The 20097-nt window shown below is 27.5% G+C and overlaps 3 protein-coding genes and 1 long non-coding RNA gene across 7 annotated transcripts in view; 3 read left to right on the forward strand and 1 right to left on the reverse strand.

The window, feature by feature from the left end:
• LOC123265566 overlaps positions 1 to 20097 on the forward strand; it is a 32409-nt gene that overhangs the window by 3524 nt on the left and 8788 nt on the right. Inside the window, exon 2 of the long non-coding RNA XR_006509599.1 lies at positions 12863 to 12976. This is a non-coding gene — a long non-coding RNA (uncharacterized LOC123265566). The remainder of the gene's footprint in view (positions 1 to 12862; positions 12977 to 20097) is intronic.
• Positions 5020 to 7563, forward strand: LOC123264636. 2 transcript variants are annotated; one of them, XM_044728033.1, is made up of 3 exons: positions 5020 to 5141; positions 5597 to 5642; positions 6018 to 7563. In XM_044728033.1, exon 3 carries the CDS (start codon positions 6049 to 6051, stop codon positions 7291 to 7293), a length of 1245 nt encoding a protein of 414 aa, XP_044583968.1. In that variant the 5' UTR covers positions 5020 to 5141; positions 5597 to 5642; positions 6018 to 6048; the 3' UTR covers positions 7294 to 7563. The 2 variants fall into 2 exon arrangements, with proteins under 2 accessions (XP_044583968.1, XP_044583969.1); XM_044728034.1 differs by lacking the exon at positions 5020 to 5141 and adding an exon at positions 5467 to 5504.
• Positions 12812 to 14705, reverse strand: LOC123264646 (N-glycosylase/DNA lyase). Its single transcript, XM_044728050.1, has 2 exons — positions 14223 to 14705; positions 12812 to 13677 (listed from the first exon to the last, which is right to left on the reverse strand). The coding sequence occupies exons 1-2, from the start codon at positions 14321 to 14323 to the stop codon at positions 12816 to 12818; spliced, it is 963 nt and encodes a 320-aa protein (XP_044583985.1). The 5' UTR covers positions 14324 to 14705; the 3' UTR covers positions 12812 to 12815.
• On the forward strand, positions 15289 to 17382 carry LOC123264667. Of its 3 annotated transcripts, XR_006509385.1 has the most exons (6): positions 15289 to 15726; positions 15804 to 15930; positions 16004 to 16108; positions 16344 to 16556; positions 16672 to 17041; positions 17118 to 17382. XR_006509385.1 is itself a non-coding variant. In XM_044728084.1 (5 exons), exons 2-5 carry the CDS (start codon positions 15840 to 15842, stop codon positions 16677 to 16679), a joined length of 417 nt encoding a protein of 138 aa, XP_044584019.1. In that variant the 5' UTR covers positions 15289 to 15726; positions 15776 to 15839; the 3' UTR covers positions 16680 to 17382. The 3 variants fall into 3 exon arrangements, 2 of the variants coding, with proteins under 2 accessions (XP_044584019.1, XP_044584018.1); XM_044728084.1 differs by having other exon boundaries at positions 15776 to 15930; positions 16672 to 17382; XM_044728083.1 differs by having other exon boundaries at positions 16672 to 17382.

Here is a 20097-nt window from a genome sequence, read left to right on the forward strand (position 1 = left end):
ATAAAAAATTTCTAAACTATAGTTCTTATAGGTTTCAAATTTGGTAGGAATCATTTATATGTGATCCAGAAATGATCTAATAGTGGATTTTATAACAACCTCCTCCAAATATGGATTGCGGGGGTGGGTGCTAACAATGAAAATTTTAAATTTCTAAGCTAAAGCTCCCACAGGCTCTAAATTTGGTAAGAATCTGCTATATTTGAGGTAGAAATGATCTAAGAGCATATTTAATGATAACCTACTCCAAATATGGATTTCGGGGGTGGGTGTTAACAATTACAATTTTAAATTTCCGAGCTATAGCTCCTACAGACTCCAAATTCGGTGAGAGTCTTCTATGTGTGATGTAGAAGTGATCTAAATGAGGATTTCAATAAATTCTACCTTCAATAGCGATTGCGGGGGTGAGTGTTAGAATTTTCAATTTCAATTTCCAAACTGTAACTTTTATAGACTCTAAATTTGGTAGAAATCTTCCGGTATAATTTTCCTGTCAAGTTCAGCTAAGAATGGATTTTATTAAATTCCTCCCCCAAAGGGGTTTGCGACGCCGTTGACAATGAAAAATTCCCGTTCTTAAACTATAGTTTCTATCGACTCCAAATTTGGTAGGAATCTTCTGTAAGAGATATAGAAATAATCTATAAACGAATTTTACGATATCTCACCCCACAGGGGTTGCGGGGATGGGTATAAACAATGAAAATTTTGAATTTTAGAGTTGTAGCTCTTACAGACTCCAAATTTTGTAGGAACTTTCTGTAAGTGATGGAAAAATAATTTATGAACGAATTCTACGATATTCTACCTCAAAGAGAATTGCGGGGGCGTTAACAATAAAAAATTCCCGTTTGTAAACTACAGCTCCCATATATTCCAAATTGGGTAAGAATTTTCTGTAAGAGATGTAGAAATAATATACGAACGAATTTCACGATGGTTCACCTCACAGGGGTTTGTGGGGGTAGTTGTTAACAAATAAAATTTTTATTTTCCAAGCTATAGCTCCTACAGACCCCAAATTTAGTAAGAGTCTTCTACATATAATATAGAAATTATTTAAGAACGGACTTTACAACGAATTACCTCCAATAAGGATCGCGGGGGTGGGTGTTAACAATAAAAAATCTTAATTTCCAAAATATAGCTTTTAAAAACTCTAAATTTGCTAAAAATCTTTTATTTCTCATGTAGAGATCATCTCACAATGAACTTCAATAAAGACTATTTCCGATAGGAATTGCGGAGATGGGTGCTAAAATCTAAAATTTTAATTTCCAAACTGTAACTTCTACAGACTATAATTGGTGAGAATCTTCGTGTATGATGTCAAGTTCAGCTAAGAATGAATTTTCTCGAATTCTAACCCTAGAAGGGATTGCGGGGGTGTTAACAATGAAAATCTCTCATTTCCAAACAAAAGTTTCTATGATGGACTTGAAGTTTTGTTGAAACCTTTTGTTTATAATGAAGAAATTTTCTCGAATAGGATCTTATGAAATTCCTCTCCCATATAAGAGTGTGGGAGTGATAATTGTCAAAAAATTTATACTTTTCAAATACAGTTCCTACAGATATAGAATTTGATAGAATCTCAAGAGAAACAGGAACTTACGGGAATGGCCTCCAAGGCCAACGGATTTAAATATTTTCCTTTTTTAAAAATTATATTTTCTCACAACAATCGTCTCTTTGGCAGCGGCAAAAAAAGTAATTGTAAGGTTTCCAAAATTTAACTTTACATGTAGCTATTCACTCAACGGACTAAGAATTTCACATACATTTTATTTTTGCTGATCACATAACCCATGAATTGTTCTTATTACCGGATCGCGGGAACGTAACAGATTGAAATGAATGCATTTTCTAAGCACTTGAGATGTGAAAAAGGAATTTGGCTATTTATTCTAAGAGAATTCGTTAAAAACATGTACAAATAAGTTTCTATGAAAAATTGATGTCACGGAGGAAATTTAAATTAACGGCAAAATTCGTCACGCTTTAAGCTAGCCAAATTTCAACTTCACTTATGAGACGCGCAATTACTTTAACTGAAACTTTCAATGATCATTTCAAATTTTTTTCTTCGTTTCAGTCATTATTCATTTTTGGAAAAAAACCACTGGAATGTCATAGTGATTGCACATTAAAATTTATAATGAATATTAGCTAGAATAATCACATGGATAAAAGGTACGGGCCAATCTGATGAAATTTGAAATCTGTACAAATCTAAACAATACTCCCATTAAATTTCAAGTCTAGATCTCTAAAAATACAATTCTATGAAGTGCCCAGCGGAGCGGGCGGGTAACAGCTAGTTACATATAAAAAAGATGGCTGCAATAAATGATAGCAGGAAAAACCCAGGAAGATTTAAAATATATGTATTTTATTTGTAATAGTATCGGTAAGAAAAATAAGAATCTTTAAAAAATTGTAAACCTTTCTATTTTAAATTCTATTGTTAAGTATGGGAAATTTTCTATCATAAATTTTAGGGTATAGACGAATTTATAAGTACCGGAAATTCCCAAGGAAAAACTTATAAAAACTTTTAGTACTGTCCAGTTAGTTTAGACATGCTAAGAAAAAATTTCTTTGTTAAAATAAACCTACGTTAATTGTAATGGTCACTTAGGATAAGATGCCGAACGTTTTGGAAATACTCTTTACAATGCTGGGAAAACCCCGCAGATCTTTATTTATTACTCTTTTTATTATCAATATTATCATAATCCTTTAAGTAACTTATTTTCCAAAACGTTCGCTTAAAAAAGGGATTGCTCGAGTACTCAAGACTAGGTCATAAAAACCAAGCATCCATGCGGGTTGCATATAGTCTGGGAATGTCGAGTCGCCGTGACGTCATCGCAGCATAGTCCCATTTTTGCCAACTCGAGAAGGGATGCTTGCTGAAGACAGGAGTCGCAGAGGCGCACGCAACTACCCTCACTACCCTCTGGGACTCTCCCACTCCAAAGGTACGAACATTTCAACCAGGGGAGTCGAAAACCAAGGAACAAGAAGGGACTTATCAAAAAGCAAGACTGAAGTACACTACGCAAATTTTCCTTTTTCGAAATTATTGTCGGTACTTTTTATTTTGTAACCCATTGAATAATAAATAATAGATTTGCGCGCAAGGCAAATCTAAATTAAACTAAAATAATCTGAGCGTTTTAAATTCATTAAATATTTATATTATTTAATTTAAATTATTCAAATTTAAATCTACTCTCCCGCCTTAATCTATTTACTGCGAGTTGAACGCCCTACAGCGTTCCAACGGGCGAATTAAAAGAACTCAATAAATTTACTATGTGATGCACCTAGTGCATCCAGCAGGTGACGCTACCTGTTATTAGAGCGCTATCTATTATAAGAGCGTGAATTCAAACGAAATATTCAAATTAGTAAATATTAAATGATTAAAATTAGTTAAATTTTATATTCGAAGTAAATATTCAAATCATTAATTTCATGCTTTTACTCTTACCAGTTGTAATAAACATCTTTTGGTTAACTCTGTTTTATTTACAAAAGAAAATAAAATAAAGTAAGGGAAAAACATATTTCGGTACAAAAGGACATTGTAACCGAATTTTCAGAACCCATAAAAGGTACTTGAGTAATTCAAGGACTATTTCTCGCCACATGGAATTTAAAACCCTATGAGGAAAAGTCGTAAAAGACACGTGTGAAACTCAATAAACCCTTGTTCTAAAAGTAACAAAGAATAATAAAAAACCATATGTAACTAAACAAAAATAAGATTGTTAAATAACATTTACTGTTAAAATCTAACTTTATATAATATTGTAGTTAAGCAAAATTAAGTTAAAATAATTAATAATTATTATCTTGTATTTAATTTATAATTAATAATTATTATTTAATTAATTAACTATTAATTTATTATTGAATCATTATTTAATTATTATTTAATTTATAATTAAACGATAATGTCTATTCTTTTATACATGATAATAATTAAATTGACTTATAATTTTATTAGAAAATCTGATTGTAAAATAATAGAAATAATATTTAATTCAAGTTGTTAATTAGTCAAACTCAAACATTAATCCAACATATTATAAACAATATAATATATATATTTTCATGTTATAGTTTATTATAATTTTTATTGTAATTTAATTTCAAGTTAATTATAAGTTAATTTTTATTATAAATAGATTTTAAAAGGGTCTGTTAAATTAATAAAAATAGTTAAATAAACATAATGACTGTATTGCTAAAAGTGTATATTAGTGAAGTCTAACTTTCAGGCCGATAGGCTGAAATAAATATATATAGATATAGAGAAAATACATGTTAGTATATAAGGATCATTTATATGTAGTAGAAAATGTGTGTGCTTATGTATTCCTTAGAGTGGATGTATGTATGGAAGTTATGGTGGGAGAAGAACGGAGTTTGAAGCTCTTCGGAAAAACTATGTAACGACACTTCTCACCGAGAGTTTAGATTACTAAGATCACGTCATTGTAAACCTCAATTTTATATTTTGAAGCTTTTTAATATTTTGTCAACTTGAATAATAAATTGAAACCAACTAAATAATTTTGATCAAAATTAAATAACGTCTAAATAGAATTCTTTTATTTAAAATGATTCCTTTCCCGCGCTGAAACCGAGTATTTTAATACTCCCGGATGAAAGAACTACAGTAAGTAAAGTTTTCAATAAATAAAAATAACATCCACTAGATGGAAGCATAACAACTATAGCTAATTTGGGGCTATACAACAATATATATATATACCCATCAGGGGTGAGCAGTTACGCGTAACGAGCAGTTTCCTACGTATTTTACGTAAACTACGTAAAATACTTAAATTCCGGTATTATACGTCGATTTGTATGCCACCTGGTGGTTATCATTGGACATTGTACATTTTTAAAATTCTAACCGTCTTTCAACAGTTTTCGCAATAACTAATCTAAACTTTTAATTTTATCTCAAAATGAGTGCATTAAAAAAAAAATTTATCAATCATTTTTAAAGAAAATGATTTTGTGATTGAAAAGTTAAATGGTAAAAATATTGCTCAATGTTTAAAGTGCAATTATAAGTTAAAAAATACTGCACAAATTCGATTACAAAGTCATCGGTAAATAGTTATTTTTTTTTTTTTTTTTTTTATTTATTTTAACCCCGCTTTTCAGACTTCTGTCTCGATGGGGGTCCGGCCGAGACCGGAAGGGGACTCCAGGCTGATCGGTACATTAAGTTTGGCAGAATAAGTTTGGCGGTATTACATACTTTTTCAGCCTGGAGAGTAATGCGGCGATGGGCCGACTTTGGGGAAACTGCACGCATTTGCCTGTGCCCCACCGGTAGCACAGGGCTTGGGGAAACCATCGAAAAACCCAAACCTGTACAGCCCGGCATGAGTTACGAGCACCGATGTTCACTGAAAATTAAATTTCAGCTCACACCGGGATTCGAACCCACGCCTCACCAGTCCCAAGCAGTAAATAGTTATTTAATAAATATTTATATTTTCATTGAATTAAAAAAAATCTTTTTTGATAATTAATTTTGTATTTTCTTCACTTATTTCAGAAATAGATGTGCTGCCAAAACTACTGATCCCTCGGGAAAAACTAAGGTATATTGCAAAGCGATAATTACACTGAGAAAAAAAATACTTTTATTAAGAAAATTTTCTTGATACAAGAATTTATGTTCTTGAAAATTTTCGAGAATATATATTCTTAGCTCAAGAACTTGTTACATTGATTAAAATAATTTTTACTTAATTTAAATAAACCTATTCTCTTGTTTATCTATTATCCAAAGATAAATATTGATGCTCTTCTCTTCAGAAATTAGTAATTAAAAATAATAGAATATTTGATCTCATCGAATTTCTTGAACCAAAAAATTGTTAATTGAGTAAAAGTATTTTTTTTCTCAGTGAATATTTTCAAAAAAACAAATTTTTTTTTTTATTTTGAATAAATTTTTCTTTACATTTCTATAGGTGCTAAGTAGATCCTCTGAAGAAAGGTCAGATGATATTTCATTTGATAATCAATCTAAAGCGACTTCAAGCATTTCATCAAATAGTAGGAGTGATTTATCAACTATTGATGAAACTTGTGAAATTTTTCGTAGGATGCAATCTTCTGTTTAGTATTGTTGAATCAATTCCGTTTAAAGAGTTTGTTAAGTCGTTAAATCCGAACTATCATCTGCCATGCAGAAAAACTCTCTCCAATACGTTGTTAAATAAATTACATAGCAAAATTTCAAGTGAACACACAAAAATTAATCAGTCAGAAGGAGTAATAGTGATAGATGGTTGGAAAAATTCGGTTGCAAATACTAAAAATGTTGTATGTATTATTCATACAGCAAATGAACCAAGTTTTTTTTTAAACTCTTGGGATTTCACATTGTTATCTGAAGATACACAACAATTAACTAAAGTTATTGAAGAAGCTGTCGAAATAGCCAAAACAAATTATAATAAAACCATTTATGCCGTAGTTTCTGATAACGCTCCAGTTATGACAGCAATGGGTAAAGCTGTAAATTTATGGCATGCAGGATGCAGCAGTCATCATGGAAATTTACTTGCCAAGGACCTTATTGATAAATCATTTGCAGAATCTATAAATACCATTTTACGTACATTCAAAGCTTCTAATTTAGAACGAGAGATAATAGAAAACGGAGGAACAAAAATTAAAATGGCTTGCAAAACTCGTTGGTGCAGTTATCGTGATGCGTTTCGGTGTTGCTTAAAAAATTTAGATATAATGAAAAAAATTATCAGTAATAAATTAAACAATCCGTCTTTTACAAAATCAAAAAAACAAGAGAAAGAAAAATTGATTACTTTGAATGATCAGATTTTCGATGATTCTTTAATAACAAAATTACAAAATTTCATCGTTTTATCTGATCCAGTTTGTTCATTAATTAATGAATGTCAACAGTCAAATTTTACTTTACCTGATGCAGCTGAAGAGTGGATGAAATTAAACGTTCCGACTGATAATGAAAAAATTCAAGAAATTGTCCAAAAACGCATTGACAAAGTATTGACTCGAATTTTATTAGCAGCGAATTTATTGCATCCAGGTTATCAAGGAAAACAGTTTCGTCATACCGATAAATATTATTCTCAAGCTATTGAATTTATAAGGAATGAATTAAATGAATCTTATCATGAAATGGAAGCTTATGAAAATAAAGTTGGAATTTTTGAATCATTACTGAAAAAAGGAAATGTCCCTCCAAAATTATTTTGACAAATGGCCGAAAACTCATACCCAGTAATTTCTCAATTAGCTCAACGATTGATTAACATTCCATCGTCATCAGCACAAATTGAAAGATTATTTTCAAACAGGTCATTTGTTCATTCTTGTCTTCGAAATCGTTTAACACCCGAACGTTCAAAAAAGTTAATCGACATTTATTATACATTGAAAATGAGTTCTGGAAATTCGAAATGAGTATTTAAAATATATATATTGTGTAATGTGTATGTATTATTATAAAATTTACAATGATAATTAATTTAGTTATATACTTGAAGAAATAAAAATTTTTGTACTTGAAAATTGTATTGTAAATAATTTTATTGTTGTGTTTATTAGTAAAGTTGAAATTCACATCAAATATATTTTTAATAAAAATTTTCCAGAATAATGATTTCTTAATTATAAATTATCAGTAAAAGGATGAAATGAATTCGTAAAATATCATGTATCCAGAACAAAGTTTATTTCTACTTTCTATGAAAATTTTTATAATAAAACAAATCAAATACATACGTAAATAATTACCATATTTAAATTGGTATTTATTGATTATTCTTACATATTTGTTTTAATATTATTGTTACATAACGTTTAGAATTTGTTTTTAATTTGATCATAAACTGAGATCAATAAATTAATCTAATATCACAGAAATTAGTAAGAACTCAAATCTCAGTTATTTATTTATCAAATTTTGATCATTTTTAAAAAATAATTAAAATTTGATTATAAGCTAATTTAATAAATAGAATAACTTTTTTAATTTACCACAGTAAAATAATAATAATAATAAGTTACTTTGATCACAGATTTTCATTTTTAAGTAACAATTAAAATTTGCTTATAAGCTAATTTAATAAATAGAATAACTTTTTTAATTTACCACAGTAAAATAATTATAATAATAAGTTACTTTGATCACAGATTTTCATTCATTTAATTTTAATGACTGTTGAGTAACAATTAAAATTTGCTTATAAGATATCTTGTATATAATATAATCCTTAGATAAGTTGTTTTAATTGATCACAGATAAATATAAATAATTAAATTGCTATTTACAAGTTTATAAGATGTAAATATACTAATTATGATTTAAAATTACAGGTCTTTCATAGGTTGAAACAAACATTCAATATAACAATCTAATTGTTTAATAATAATTCCTATATCTGTATAATATATTTAATGATTGAAAATTTATATAATATATTCTTTGTTAATTAGCATTCATAAATTTAAGATTATAAAAAACATCAGTGAACTTAGGTACTAATTTTTCTGGTAAGTTTTTACCTAAGTCATACTGATTAAATTTTATCGTACATGCTGGTATTTTTAATAATGATTGAGCCAACATACTAAGATTTGGATTTTGTTCTGAAGCTATATACTCCAAAAAGTTTTTGAACAGGTAGTTTTAGTAATTAACTTTGCAAATAAATCTTTAGAATTTTTAAAACACTCTAATTCCTGCAATCCTGTATCATCTAGTTCATCAATCAAAAATTCATAAACTATATTACTATATTTACTAATTTTCATGAAATAACTACCTCTACTAATTCTTTTTCAACATCAGTACTTTTTATAGCGTTTAACAGACGATTAATTTTGATTTCTAAAGAATCATCGTGAATTGCTGCATGAGTGTATCGACAGTTTCTAAATGACAATCAAAGTACCACATAATTATAGATTCCGATGGAAGTTGCGATGCTGATGTGGAATCAAGAATACGATTATTTTTTGGTATGTTTATAAATGATATCACAGCATACACTGATATATAATACTTTTTAAGTGCGATCGAGCTTGACTCGTTAATCATTTGCAAATAATTACTTATATAATCACGTTCTTCTCCCAAGATCCAAGACTTTAGAAATAATGTATCATTTCCAGTTCTTGTTAAAGCAATAATCTCTAAGCCACTTGTTTGAGCAACATTTTTACAAAATAATAATGTTCCTTTTTTCTCCTTCAAGTTTAGTTTACGATCAGTAAATTTCTCGTGAGCTTTTTCAAGTAAAGTTGTCGATAACTTAACTTCACTAGGGACTTCATATGCAGGCCGTAATATTTTACAAAATTTTTTAAAATAAAGATCTTGAATTAGATCAAATGAAATTATTACTATAAAAAAAGTTACTTAAAGATTTCTTCGTTTTTTAGACAATGTTATATTACAGTTATCTTCAGATTCAGAAATTGAATCAGAGTTTTCCCAAATACGCGACTTCCTATAAAATAAATTTATAGTTTAATAATTTTAAATCATAGAGAATAGAAAAAAATTGAGACTAAGATTAAATTTACCTGTGACTCTTCAATCGTTGTTCAGTGGTATTATTCATTATTTTTTTACACTTTACACATAATGCAACTTGTTTTCCGTTTTCACGAATACGCTGAAATCCTCCTTCTTCCCAAAAACTGTGCTTCGGTCGACCTCCTCTTTGCATATTTTTTTCTTTATGATATTATAATTCTATGAATTATTAATGTAAAAACTTCAATTTAATTAAATATTAGGTTAATAATGATAAATTTTTAGTTTATATTTATTTATTTACTAATTTAAGTTCATCAAAAGTTCGGTAGATGGTGTTGAAATACCTAACGTAAAATACGTCACGTAAGAAACCCAACCGGTAATTTACGTGTATTATACATGTCTAAAACTAAGTATAATACGTTAAGTATTTTACGTGCCCTTCCCTGATACCCATGTAAAATGAACATGGATGGTGATATATCTATACATATTATGAATGTGTACATTTATTCCACCAGGGGCGCCTGTGCATTACCTTCCTAGTACAGCTTTTTTTTCGGCAACTAATTTTGAACATGTTTTTTTTTTTTTTTTTAATATTTCATAATTAAATGAGCATCATGAGTCGTGCACTTTTGGATTTTCCAAACTTTTTTTAAATATAAACACGAGTTTTGAATATTGAAAATATCCAGTATTAAATTTTACGTTTCCTTTAAGGCACAATTTGCAATATCTTTCAAAATTTTGTCAATCATTTCTCAATGGCCGAAACTTGTATATTTTCTTCGTTTATTTTAAGATGTATGGGAAATATAAAATAATAATAATAAATGTTTTTTTTTTTTTTTATATTTTTAGGTTGACTGATGGACTAAACCATTGACAACTTTGATAATGAGGGTATTTTATTAATAGAATAAATCTTCCTGTTATTTAAGTATGATTTTTTTGATACGTATAATAATAGTAATAATAATATATTAAATCTTTTCATCCTACCATATCAGCGGTGAATATAGAACAATGACTTCTTATGTTCTTTAGAGCTTACTTTGAATAAAAAAAAGTATTGAGACAAAGAAAAAAGTATTGAAAAGTATTAGATTGACTAGAAAACCAATACTTTTCAATACTTTTTTCTTTGTTTCAATACTTTTTTTTTATCAGGGATAATTCAGCGGCAGTTAACGTTTTTAGAATAATTCTCCTATACAAGCTTATTCTTTTTAAAACCTAATGAAAAATTTGACTATTTATTTATTGATTTTCAGAATTAATCTGTAAAACAATAATTTAACTATGGGTAATTTATTGGCTAAAATTTATCTTTAAAGTTCTATTTTAAAATGAATTTAATTTTTAGTAAAATATTCAGTAGGATAAGTGTTCCAGTAGTTGACCGGACACCAGTAGTTGACCGCTTTCATAAAAAAGTCCAAAAATTATTATTAACTGCATTTTTTATGACCCTGAAATTTATTTTTAACTATTGTTGAACTTATAATCATTACAATGAATAGGTATTCCAAATATTATTAAATTTTTAGAACATCGAAAATAATTCATGAAAATTTTTCAACGCATAATCTGATTAAAATCGGTCAATTACTATAGTAGAGTATCCGAGAGGCGACTACATGTTTTAGTTAACAAAAAAGTTTCTATTAGGTTAATCTTTCCAAATTAAATTCTGAAGTATTCTTTAATAGTTTCTTAACAAATCTTTTAATAAGATTTGACAAAAACAATCAAATAAATACCAATTCAACGACCGGTCAGATACTGGCACAATAAAACACCGTTGTACCATCAATAAATTTCTTCGGTCATCTATTAGAACCTGCTATTTTTCAAAATACCAGTAGTTGACCGCATGCACAGTTGTAAGTTTTTAACCTATATAAAATAAAAATATAAATATGTTTACATGATAATTTTATGTTTACATAAGTGTTGTTATTTAAAATAATTTATAATTATTAAATTATTCGTAATAAAGAAGTATTTATGCTTATTGTTTAATGTGTTTTAAATAAGATGATTGTTGAGTCAAGTTTAAATTTGTACACTGATAGAAGGATTTATTAGCTATTAATAATTTAATTTATTTAGGAGAAAAGAGTACATTTATTAATAGTTAATAAGTATTTATTTATATTTAATCAATATTTATTAACAGTTAATAGATATTTTGTTGAGTGAATTTGTGTTTCGCTTGCAATGTCATATGTTATGAAGATTGCTTATAAACAAAAATAACCTTTACAAATTATTTACATTAATTATATTATTTTATAATAACGTTTACTGTAACATACCAAATTTTATCACGGCTCATAATTATCTTTTATATTTTAAAATATTAAAAACGTTAATTTATTTAGTGAATTGAATTATTATCATGTATTCCAGCTGTAGGGTTATTAAAAGTGTCAAAAGAAAATTGCTATTTTTGCTTTTGATTTTAAATAAATATTTGTTAAAAGTTAACAAATATTCATTAAACATTAATGGATATTTATTAACAGTTAATAAATCGTATTTAATAAATAATTTATAAACTGTTAATAAATATTTATTAAACTCTATGATATTAACAAACATCATTAAATATAAACAAATCCTTCTATCAGTGTAACAAGTTTAAATATGAATTTTTTTGTTGATATTAGAAATATATAGATATAAATTTATAGTAATTAATAGTTTATTTTAAATAATAGTTATTATTTTTAATAATTGCATACATGTGCCTCAAAAAAATGTTTTGCTTTTGTCATTATTGAATCGAAGTTTAATTTACTAATCTGTTACTTTTTTATTATCATTAGTTTTGTTCTAAACTAAACGAATTTTGTTTACTAATAATACAAATCTAATTTAAATAAATAAGCATAAAACATTATACATTAAACATAAAAAACTAATTAAAATTTACAAAATAACGGTCAACTACTGGTGTTTTTATCTTACCTGCATTTAAATGTGAATTTATATGTAATTTTATGAATAATTCGAATAAATAACATCACATATAAAAAACTTGAATATTTAAAGTTTAAATAAACTTAAAATTTTTTTTTTTAGCGTATAATAATTAAATTACGATCAATTGAAATGCCAAAAATCCTTAATCGGTCAACTACTCGTACATTTACCCTATACAAACAAAGTTTTAGTTTAAATTTATCAAATTTTTTTTAATTTTTTTCTCGTGTTATCAATACTATCCTTTTTTTTTTTTTTTTTTAATGGGATTACTCTTAATTCTAGTACAAAATACAACAGCTTGCGCCCATCCAGCCAGTGGTCCCCACTTGGTGCGTAAATGGCGACTGATTTCTTGATACATCGTCGGAGTTAACGATGAAACTTCTTTTAAATCAGGTAAATAAAATTCTCGAGCAACTTGATAAATATGTGTGTCCACTGGAATAGATTCCAAATGTCCTAATGACATCAAGCAAATGCAATCAGCAACTTTTGGACCTACTCCTTGCAAAACTTGAATTGTTTGTCTTACATTTTCATACTCTGCTCCTTGATCTTTGTGAAGACTTTCTAACCACTTGCGACCACCAAGTTCAACTAATTTCTTGGCTGTTTTATAAATGTAAGGAGCACGGTAACCAAATCCTTCTTTTGACAATACAGTCTGAACATTGTCTTGTGCAAGGGATTCAATTGTTGGAAAATCGTAGTAAAATTCTTTGTTGAATTTACAAATTTTATTGCCAAAATGACGACACATTTTGTCTATCATCCCAGTAATTCTAATTATGTTATTATTAGCACTACAAATGAATGAAAAAATATTTTCTACCATATCTTGGTTTAATATACGAACACCCTCAACAATATTAGTAAAATTTTTAAAATTTTCATCATTTTCAGACCAGATCTCTAAATTATCTTTCAAAGAGATATGGAGATTAAAGTATTTAAATAATTCATTCTCACAATCTATTGAGTTTCTTAACTTGGATCCATGTGTTTTGTAATAAATATAATGATCATCTTGATGAAGTGTCCATAATTCACCAGCAAAAATTCCTCGATACTTTTCACCATTTTCTACTTCTTTCCATCTGTTAAAATTAAATAAAGTAAATAAGTGATATGGAATATTTTTTATTTATCATCAACACCAATAGTTGTTAAAATATGAGTATTATTGTAGCATACGCTCAACAATTTTTCAAAACCAAAAAATAATTTAATTACTGTTCTAATTCTTTTGAATAAATGAGTTAGTTATAGAACATTATTTTTAAAAAATTAATTTTATAGTTTTTTTAACTTTATACATGTGGAATTATTTTTCTAGTTTTTTTGTCATAATTCATGTATCAAACTAATTCTAAAAATTATCAAAAGTTGTTTCAAGTCGATGTCATTAAATATTATAAAAGTACAAACATTAAAAAATGCACAAAAGTTTTTAGTAGTTTTTCCTGTAAAATTTTTAAGAATTCTTTTACAGCCATCAATCTAAAATTTGTCGTAATAATTTCAAAAAATTAGTTGTCTGCTACTGTCACACTCATATTAAAATTTTTTTACAAAAGAATCTCTTATTTTAACAGACCAAATAATTAATAAAATTAGATTTACTATTAAATAATCAACTTACCTAAAACTTTGACCTCCTTTCAAAGTACTTCTTAAATTTAATTCGCTTTTATTACAGACTATTTTCCCAGTTATGTTTTTCAATTTATCAAATTTAGTCATTATGTATTGAGGTTATAATAATGTGAAAATATTTCGCTCAATTAATTCTACTCGGTTTAATCATATTTATACATTAAATAATTAAACAATTTTTTTTATTGAGTTATGTTTATTACAATACTAAATTGTGTTTTGTTTAAAAAAAACCAATAAACTCGTTCCAGCGAAGCGTTGAGATGTTTATTTTATTTTATTTTTTTTTTTTTTTTTTCAATGTAGTGGAGCCACTCACTATTTTTCGTTCTCTAACTTCGTCTGTCTACCATTTCTCACAAAAAAAGCAGTGGATGAGCTCGTCTACCAACGTGTATTCTCTAATCCGAACAAAAACAGTTTCACTGTAAAAAAATCACGCCAAGTCCACGTTCATAAGACTATAAAGAAAAAAAAATTTTATTTCTTTACAAAAAGATATAAAATAAAAAATTAAAAAATCCAAGTAACCGATATGGTTGTATATGATTTTCGGCAATTAAAAAAAATTTTGTTGTAAATTTAAAAATTAAAAGAAACAATTTTGGAACGTATTTAGTGTGCGTGGTTACGAAATATTTCACTTTTTATGAAATTCCTAAAATCTATCTACTAGGACTTTAAAAAAAAATTGAAGTACACAATGACGCACACCAAGTACGTTCCAAAATTGTTTCTTTTAATTTTTAAATTTACAACAAAATTTTTTTTAATTTCCGAAAATCATATACAACCATATCGGTTACTTGGATTTTTTAATTTTTTATTTTATATCTTTTTGTAAAGAAATAAAATTTTTTTTCTTAATAGTCTTATGAACGTGGACTTGGCGTGATTTTTTTACAGTGAAACTGTTTTTGTTCGGATTTCAGTATTTTTTGTAATTATAATAAAAATTGACAATTTTAATTTAATACATTTCCGGTGGCAAACTATCCCCTTTAAGCTATAGTTCATGTAAAAGTTATTCTTGCGCCGCCTGGCGTGTGTAATTGCAAGCTGTCAAATATCTTTTTCACTGTAGTTTCCCATCTATTATAAGATTAGCATGCATCCTTAAGGTGCTTTTTCATGCTGACGCTTGACGCTAGTTTCTAGCGTAAAATTTGGTCACGTGATGAGAATTTAACACTGCGCCATCTAAGAAAAATTGTAGCGAAAAAGCTAAACATAGTTTAGCTTTTTTAACGGGTGATATAAGCGTCAGCGTAACTCGAACAGTGATATCGATAATCAATAGTAATCGATCTTTATAAAACAACAACAATCAGCTGTTACTTTGTGATGATATAAAAAAAAAAAAAAAATAGCGAGTGTAAAAATAAATAAAAACAAATACTTAAAAATAGCACATACAATTTTATTCAAAGTTGCCAGTTATTATATTAAGTGCGGTGTGAATATTAAAACTATTCACAATGAGTTTTGAGGTAAATATCAATTATTATTAACAAATATGATATATAAACGTAGTAAAAGAATCTAAACGGTTTTTATTGTAATGTAGGAAGTACGTGTTGTTTTTACATGTGGCATATGTGAAATGATATGTGATGATTACCAACACCATCCATGCCTAAATGATTATGACGATGTCCACTTAGACGAAAATTATTATTTCTATCCTCTCTTAGGTTTATTGCTGCAAATAATAGTGTAACAAAAAAGTAAAATAATTATTAAAAATTACACATATCTTATTTTCAGGTGATAAAGAAACTAGTATTCGACGAGCGATTCTTCGAGACGGTAGGGAAGGACTGATTGAAGATTCCATTTATGGCAACAAAGAGAATTGTTGTCAAAATTCATGTTAGTAAAAATATTCATTTTCATTTTTAATTTAAATGATACTAGCTTCGGAACCCGGCGTTGCCCGAGTTAAATATTTTTTAGAACCTTCCAAATCAATTTTGATATTTTTAAAACAGTGTAGAACAAACTAAACCCATCAGAATTATTTTTCACAAACTAAGTACTTGAATTAAAATTAGTGTCTAATCTTTTTATACATGTATGAGTAAATATGTTCTGTAATTTATTCCAGTTAAATCTCCACCAGAAACTCAAAAATCAACAAAGCGACGTAATACGGCAGCATCAAAAACAAGTAAAAAAAAATTAAGTGACGAGGAGATCGAACATTTAATTATTGAGGTACAAAATAGAATTCCTTTGTGGAATTTTAATATTTCACTAGCGGAAAGAACACGAGAAATAACAGTTACGCTTTGGGAAGAAGTTTCTGCAGCATTGAATGGTAAAAATGAATGATTGTATCTTTTATAGCGTCTACTCTATCAAAATGAAATGCTAATATTAATTAAAATGAAGTATAAAATAAAAATTTTATTAATAACAATTTGTTTCACCAGGAAAATGAAGTGCTACCGAAGCTAAAAAAAAATTTAAAAGTTTACGTGACACCTACCGTAAACTTATTCATGCAGAACATCGCGCTAGTGGTTCAGCTACAGTACCACCTGGAGACCCCTGGAAATTTTATCATTGCTGCGAGTTTCTCCGAGTTTCTCAATGCAATGAGGAAATTGCCAATTTTTATCAAAATCACCTGCAATTTTTAACCAGTCACGGGTTGTTAAAGGGTAAGGTAACACCTTCGGCTGAAGACAATCCCATATAACTTGACAAGTTTCAGCAATGATATTTGCGGTTGACGTCACACCAACGAGATAATGATATGATATAGATGTCATACAATCTCCTGTCGCCAAATATCTAAAAGTATTTTTTATAATTAGTATTATTTTACTCCACGATACTAAATAATAATAACAAAGTTTACGTGATCTTATCGCAGAGTCATAACAAGTCGAGCGGTAGCTGAAATTGGTTCTCTCACAACGTTTTTTTTAGTTATATGTGGACCAATTAAGCACAGCAATTCTTCAAACTGAGAGGCAGACATACGAATGTAATTTTCGAATTTTTCAGGGAATGAAGAAAGTGTTGGAAATAGTGCTTCAAAACATCCGTGTTCTCGTCGTAATTTATACAACGGATTTACCCTAAATCTTTTCTTTTTATACTTATTTTTTTTTTTTTTTGAATAGCGATATCATTTAGAATAAGCGTAAGTAGAATCCTATTGCGTCGAAGCCTGTTTATTTGCGCTTGTCGAATAATTTTTTGACACTTGTAAATCCACATTTGATAGTCATATTCACTAGACATAATTTTATAGATAAATGTATTCACAAGGATAATTTATTTATTAATGATTGTGACGAGGTCACTAAGTTTGTAACTAAGTATTGGAATGTTTATTACTCACAATCACATACCTAACCTATAAAGTGTAGTGGTTGTATCGATAAATCGACTTTCGATACTAACGTTTTATTTTTCGCTTGAATTTGACGCTAAACGCTGAAATTTTTCGCTACAATTTTTTTTAGATGGCGCAGTGTTAAATTCTCATCACGTGACCAAATTTTACGCTAGAAACTAGCGTCAAGCGTCAGCATGAAAAAGCACCTTTATATTATTTAGTCTCTGGCCGTCCGCTTTTTACATAAGAAAAAAGTTAAAATCTAAAAATCTGGGTCGCTATAGTTTGTGCTGATTATTTTTAATAATTTTAAATATAAATTATAAAGATAATTGATAATGATCAAGTAATACGCGTAATAAAAAGCATGAACTACTATTATAAAATATCATATACAAAAAAAAATCAAAATAAATTTGAAAAAAAATTTGTAACCTCAAAAAACCGTTCTGCTTACGGTATATACACACTCGGTAGTCTGGCTTGAGAACGGAACTTGGCGCCAGACTCTATCGAGTCTGTTGATTTTTAATTTTAAGAATTTCAGACTCGTGTAGTCAAAGTTGAAGAGACTTCACTGTACCCTTGCCGAAAAATTCAATTCCCCTCTTTCTCTGGGACAACCTAATAATTTAAATAATGATCCTGAAATCAACAGACACCTTAAATTTTTTTAGATTCTTATAACAATTAATTTATGATAAAAAAAAAAATTTCGAAAAAAATTCCACTTCAGAAATTAAAAAAAATTTAAAAGCGCAATTTTCCACAAATATTTATTTTATTAAAATTTCCAAAATTGTCAGATGTCTGCTGATTTTAGTCTCATATTTAAATTTGGGTTCCAGAACGGTCGCTCTAATTTAAATAAATATGAAAAGTAATAATTATAACTATTATTATTATGATTATTATACTAATTTAGTCGTATACGTACTCGCTTTAATATACTTACAATCAAAAATTTACATATAATATTTCTACGGTGGTTTTTATACTCATCTGAAAAAGAATATCATATTCTGTATTTTTGTTAATTATACCCTTTACAATTAAAATGTAATAAAAAATATTTTACATGTTCTTCAAAATTATAACGATTGCCTTTTTATTGTAAATTTAATTTTTTGCTAATTTTATTTATTGAAGATTACCTAAATTACTAATTTTATTCTAAATATTTATGTACAGATCTATAAAATACCTTTCATTATAAATACGCTACAAAATATCTTGTTTATTACACTGTAAATTTTTTATCAGATGTTAAAACTTTAGGATAGATATACTTATACAAACTACTGAGTCTCCTAAAGAAGACGATATGTCTCTAATGAAAAATTATATAATACTTTTTATTTTCGAGGCATTTCATGCTAAATCGACCAATTTTTAGAGGTCTTTCCAGTTGACTTTAAGCTTCATGTATATAATATCAATGAAAAACACATTTATGGTTTATTCAACAAATTTTTTTAAAGATACCTTTTTTTAGATATAAAATTTTTCAAAACTCAGAACTTTTGTAATCAAATGCTTGTAATTTTGCGGAAATAGGATCAATTATAACTCCTCATTTTCAAAATTAAAAATTATCATAAAACTCAGGAAGTTATTGGTTTGGAGAAAATTTTCTAATATAAAGTTTTTATTAAATTTTGACGTTTCGAGGTTTCAAGAAGACATTCTAATTATTTTATAAACATATCCCTAAAATTATCTAATAGAATATTATCATACGCTTCAAGATTGAAAATAGTGGGAAGTTTCAGGGATTGTTATTCACTTTGAGATTTGTCGTCACAGAATAAATAATCGAAGTTATAATTTTATAATAAAAATGTAATGAATCATTATACACGTTAAATGTAGAATTTATTATAAACTCCGAAATAGTTTGTTAATTACTAAATAACAACGTAATTCGAATTATCTTAATGAATATTGAAATTAAAATTTTTTCCAAAATGTACCGTAAAATTTTTATCATTGAAAAATAATAATTCTACTAAACAATGAATACTGGGACTCAAAAGTGCGACGACTATAAAAATAATTCCAAAATTTTATTTCATGATAATCATGATACTTAATGAAGGCTATACACACATGGAGTCTTACTTTAAAAAATTATAGACATTAAATCGAGTATAAAATTTATAAATCGCTTAAGCATTAGAGAAAATTAATAGTTTTAATTAATTTACTATAAAATCAATAAAAATCTGATTTATTGGTTAATAAATATGGTTATTTATTAGTTTTACATTTGATTCGTTGGAAATTTTTATGTTTAATTCAGTAATTAACTGATGTGAAAGTTATAGTCTAAATCGTCTTTTTAGCCGTCGGAGTTAGAGTATGCTCTTTAGCTGTCGATTAAGACAACGCGGGAGGAACGCCCATTCTCATGAAACAGTTAAATAGCTATACCTTATAAAAATGTGAAAAGAATTACTAAATAGATAAATTAAAAAATATTTTGGTGACTAAACTGAGTCAAAAGATT

Source organism: Cotesia glomerata, linkage group LG5, assembly GCF_020080835.1.
Source record: "Cotesia glomerata isolate CgM1 linkage group LG5, MPM_Cglom_v2.3, whole genome shotgun sequence".
Classification (NCBI taxonomy): Eukaryota; Metazoa; Arthropoda; class Insecta; order Hymenoptera; family Braconidae; genus Cotesia; species Cotesia glomerata.